The sequence below is a fragment of the Vollenhovia emeryi genome, unplaced genomic scaffold (assembly GCF_000949405.1).
Source record: "Vollenhovia emeryi isolate VEMERY1.0 unplaced genomic scaffold, V.emery_V1.0 DF941478.1, whole genome shotgun sequence".
Taxonomy (NCBI): domain Eukaryota; kingdom Metazoa; phylum Arthropoda; class Insecta; order Hymenoptera; family Formicidae; genus Vollenhovia; species Vollenhovia emeryi.
The window spans coordinates 1-5155 of NW_011964888.1; the positions used below are offsets into that span (position 1 = coordinate 1).

General features: G+C 41.9%; 1 protein-coding gene across 1 annotated transcript; it reads right to left on the reverse strand.

Annotated features, from left to right (window-relative positions):
- Positions 1–363: 363 nt before the first annotated feature.
- Positions 364–2181, reverse strand: LOC105570962 (uncharacterized protein K02A2.6-like; the record flags this gene model as incomplete). The annotated part of the gene is made up of 3 exons (XM_012028421.1): positions 2178–2181; positions 954–1996; positions 364–910 (listed from the first exon to the last, which is right to left on the reverse strand). Coding segments are annotated over exons 1-3 (1594 nt in total), but the record flags the coding sequence as incomplete, so codon positions are not given.
- Between the last annotated feature and the right edge of the window lie 2974 nt (positions 2182–5155).

Below are 5155 nucleotides of genomic sequence, written 5' to 3' on the forward strand. Positions count from 1 at the left end.
GTGTATGTGAGAGAGAGTGAGTGTGTGTAAGTGTGTATGTGAGAGAGAGTGAGTGTGTGTTTGTGTGTGTGTATGTGTGAATGTGTGTTCCAGTGTGTTTCGTTTAAATATTTATTTATTTAAAATTAAAAGATTATTTTAGTTTGGGTGTGTGTGTATATGAGAGTGAGTGTGTGTGTGTGTGAGTGTGTGTGTGTGTATATGAGAGCGAGTGTGTGAGTGTGTGTGTGTGTGTGTGTGTGTGTGTGTGTGCGTGTGCGTGTGCGTGTGCGTGTGCGTGTGCGTGTGCGTGTGCGTGTGCGTGTGCGTGTGCGTGTGCGTGTGCGTGTGTGTGTGTGTGTGTGTGTGTGTGCGTTGGCATACCGCAAGGATAAGGACCCCGTGGTTCGTCAGTTCTACAGTATATTAAGACTCCACAGTCGACCAATTTGTCGTAGGCCTCGTCGAGCGTGCTGCGGACTCCGAAGGCAACTGGTCGGGCGCGGCAGAATGGTACTCGAGCTCCCTCCTTTAGTTTGAGGGATGCTTTCTGAAGGGTACATCTACCCAGAGAAGACGAGAAAAGTTTAGGAAACTTGTTTCTTACCTCCTCTGCCAGTGGGTTCGTCTCGATGCTGTCGCAATAAGTCGTGATGGGTTGGTCCCAAAGTTCGAGGGCTTCAAGTGCATTGTTGCCGAAGAGGCTCAGGTTGCGTTTTGTGACGTGGACTGGAACAATTCCGATGCGTCCTTTGAGTTCGATAACTGCAGAAAATGAGCCCAGTGACTCGATGGCGCCTCCTGAGGCGCTGGTAGCCGTTTCCTTGGATGGGAGGAGCTTGGGACTGCCGCATCGTTTCCAGTCCTTCTCGGTGATGATCGTCCATTCTGAGCCCGTGTCGTGTTTGAGAACCACGCCAATGCCGTTGATCTTCGGTTTGAGAGTCTTACGAGATGGTTTGTGCTGGACTGACGTGCACTACTGTTGTCGGTTCCTTACCCCTTTTCTTGTTTCGTTCGTTGAAGTCTCTGACTGATTTGCAGAAGCCCGTCTTATGTCCAGTTGCTGAGCACGACCCGCAGGTCTTCGAGATGAATGGACAGTCGCGATGCCAGTGAGTGTCACCGCACATGCGACACTTCGGGATAGATCCCCTTGGCTTGCTTGCAACAGCTGCGATTTCTTCTTGCTTGGTGCTCGGTTGGTTCTCGATGACCTTGCTTTCTTCATCTCGGACCATCATGCGTTGAGCAATAGCAAGCATGTCGTTGATCTTGAGCTTGTTCGTCGTAGGTGCATCGCCTTCCTCCGTTCGCTTCGTGAGTCGATCGTCCACCAATTCCATGAGCTTCTTGCGGATGCGTGAATCGGTCGGTGCCGCGAGGCCTTGTGTGAAGAGTTGCACCTTTAGGTCGTCGCTGTCGAATGAAGAGAGCTCAAATTCCTCTGCTGCCTGATTGACACGTGCTGTGTACGTAGCGAAGGATTCATCAGATTTCTTCTGAATCTGCAAGACTTTGAAGCGTCGTGCGAAGATCGTTTCTCTGCGACCGAAAAGTTGCTTAAGGTGCTTAACGGTGTCGATGAGTGTAAGTTCTTCCGGCTTCTTAGGCAGAATATTTCCAGCGAAAGTCTGGTAATCCGACGAGGTTGGTTTTGAGCGAATGATGGCGCACTTTTCAGATTCCGGAACTTGCTTGCCGCGGTCTGATACAAAAACTGTGGCAGTGCATTCGTACCACTTGTCGAAAGTGAGTCCAACAACCGGATCGTATGTGAAAGCGGTGATTTGACGTTCGATGTACTCTTCGGGAGGGTGGATCGTGACAGACTGAGCGATGGCCTCATTGCCGTTGTTGCCTTCCAAGGTTAGGTTGACCCTCGATTGACTCTTGACCAGCTCGATAATAGCAGCCTCTCGTCGTAGAGCCTCCTCCCGCAATTGCTCAATTTGTTTTGTTGTGCTTCCTCTCGTCGTTGAGCATCTTCGCGCATGAATTTCATCATTTCCGAGAACTGCGTATTGTCCATTTTGTTGGATTTTGATTTCCGCGTTTTTAGAGTTAGAAAATGTGTATTGCGTGCGTTCTTTGCGTTATCCTCGTCGCCAGTGTAGTAGATCGGAGGGTTATCGCGATTGTGGAGAGATAACACGAGTTCCACCAACTTATATATCCTCTTTATTTCTCAGCCGTACACATTAGCGAGACACACCGTACTGAATTCTCCCTGTACCCCGCGCCCCCTCTCGGGTTTAGTAGTCCCCCTAGTGTCGAAAGTCGGAAGTATCAATGTCTGTTGTGTATCAGATATAATTTTTAAAAGTAGTCTTACAAAAGGAATTGCATCTTCTTTTAAACATATGCGTGTCTCAACAGATCCATAGAAATTTTCTATTTGAAAATGCAAGGAACATAATGCCGAATTTTGTGTTAAGGAACTTTCTGTTATATTTAAAGCTGTGCACCACGCTTTTCTTCTTATTTCATTTTTGGGAAAACTACAATATAATACATATAATATCTCACTGAGCGTAGTTGACTTCTAAGACATACTCAATGTGATCACTTACCATTATTGTTAATGGTAAAACATAAATAGCCGAACTTATGGATTGTATAATAAGTAGAAACATTTAACCATCTATTAGTTTCATGGAGATTACATCCCTGATAGCACATAAGTCTCAGTTATGTTGCAGTTATGTTACAAAGACGTTTCAATGTCTTTGCAGCATAACTACCACATAGCTGAGACATAACAGAGACTTGTTGTGCTATTAGGAATTTTAAGAAAATTTATATATAGGAGACAGTATATCTTATTGCTGGACATTTATGAGTGTCTTTAAAAAATGACAATTTTTTCAATGACAATCCATGAGGAAGGCGTTTATAGGTTATTGTACAAAGAAGGTGAAACGCGTGAACATAGTAATTCTTGGATAATTAATGTAGCATTGTATTACATTGTCTAAATACAGTTTTGTTACTTAATATTTGATAACTTAGAGCCTTTATACGTATATTTATATAATATGTCTTTATGTGCATACGTGAAAAATGATATTTTTTAAATCTTTTCTAGTTCCTCTTGTTTCTTCGATTTTCTTGATGATCTGTTGTTGCATCCACTCGCTACACAATGCACCATTTTTTAATTCTTTGTATTCTTTATAAATAAATCCGAGATTATGGCACACGTGCTTGCAATGCTTGCAACGAACTTTCTGTGGACTGCTTACCATCACGGAGATAATTTACCATTCACCATGTACAGTTCAATATACTGTACTAAATAATGCTGGCATTATCCGATAGATAGCAGCACGAGTGGCCCATAAAAACATGGCTGACGACGAAATCCCCCTCCCCACCAGTGCTTCACCCCCGCAACCATGGCTGCGTTCGGGGAGATGCTATTTAGCGCTATGAGAGTGCTTTGTCCTTGTTCAACTTTTGCAAGTAACAAGGACAGAGCACGCTCATAGCGCTAAATAGCGTCTCCCCGAACGCAGCCCATATGTTCCCTCCTTTACCTCCGTGATACCGCGCACGCCGCCGCGGTTACCGAGAATAAATCAGCGCCATTTCCGTACATTTGTATACATCAACGTTCTAAACTTCACCTGTAAATAGTCACCTCACACTATTGTAATTAATCGCAATAAATCCATTCGTAATCATCGAACTACCGACTCAAGTGTTAGTGTCCTGGCTTCCACACGAAACCCAGCCCCGACGAGCTAGTCCGAAGTTCGCTAAAAACATTTGTAACGGGGAGTCGTTACAATTTTTTTAAAATTAGTGACGAATATCCGGCCGAATATCCGGTATTCGGTCGGATATCCGGTATCCGGTCGAATATCCGGTATTCGGTTTCACGTTATTACCGGATATCCGATATCCGGTATCCGGCAATTTCACTATCCGGCACATCCCTAGTATAAATGTTGTATCTTGCATGGTTCTGTAGATATACGATCGAAAAGAGTGAATCTTATGTATTTTAGTATGACTGTCAAAAGTGAAACTTAGAATGGTTCATTGTTCATTGTATATCTTTATATTTCCTATAATGTAGTGTAATTTTAAATATCCGTACCAAATTTCATGTCTCTTCTATAGTTTCCCTTTTATAAGAAAATTTGGCTTTGTATTAGCATTCTACGACTAAGGTGTAAGAATGAAGTTTGTAATTATGTATATATCGCTTATAATCTTCATTTTTGTAGGTTCGCATTGTAAATCTGCGTATTGCTGTTGAGTTTCACGACTGTAGCTCGAACGGTTTAATTTTAAGAAATTTATTTCGATTGTAATATGCACTTACTGTTAGCGGCTAAGCTTATAAGAGTGGAACTTGTATATATTTATAATTCATGATAATTGTTATAATATTCTATAATCTACTGTAATTTTATATATGTTTCTTTATTTTCAGCCTTGTAAGTTGTCTGGTTTGGTGAAAATAAATTCATTTGAGATTTACATATGTATATATGTGGTGATACAGAAGTGACCTTTCTTCATATCTTTCCGTATCCCTGTTTCTTGTTAGATTAAGCTATGTTCGCGATTATTAAGGTGTTCAACTGAGAAATATAGTAAATTTACTGGTCTCGCAGATATGAGGTGGCGAATAAGAATGCATTATAAATTTCTTTTATAATTTAGTGTACCATTGTGTAATAAGGTTTACTGTAGTAATGCTGATCTGTGTACATTTATTGATCAGAAGGTAGCGCGAGTCTATGCGTATCGTTGACATGGTTTTTGCGATATAATGATCTGTCCGGGTTCATGTTATCACTACAGAACTATCTTCTCTACAAAAGTAATGATATCATCAAATGGCACCAACTAAACTAAATAGTTTTAAACGTGGTGGGGCGATGATTGAAGTGGGGGCATGCCCGCCGGCTGGGCGCCCGCGGACGCCCGTTGCCCGCGGTTTAGACAATCCAAAAATATCTTTTCAAAAATATTGTCTCTACAAAAATCTTCTCTACAAAAGTATCTTCTCTACAAAACTATCTTCTCCACAAAAGTAATGATATCATCAACAAATTACGCCAAATATAACAATGGATATTTATATATGTATAACGCGTATCTTTCTTCTACCGTAACCATTCTGTAAATACATCTCATTCGGCCAATAACTTATCGACAA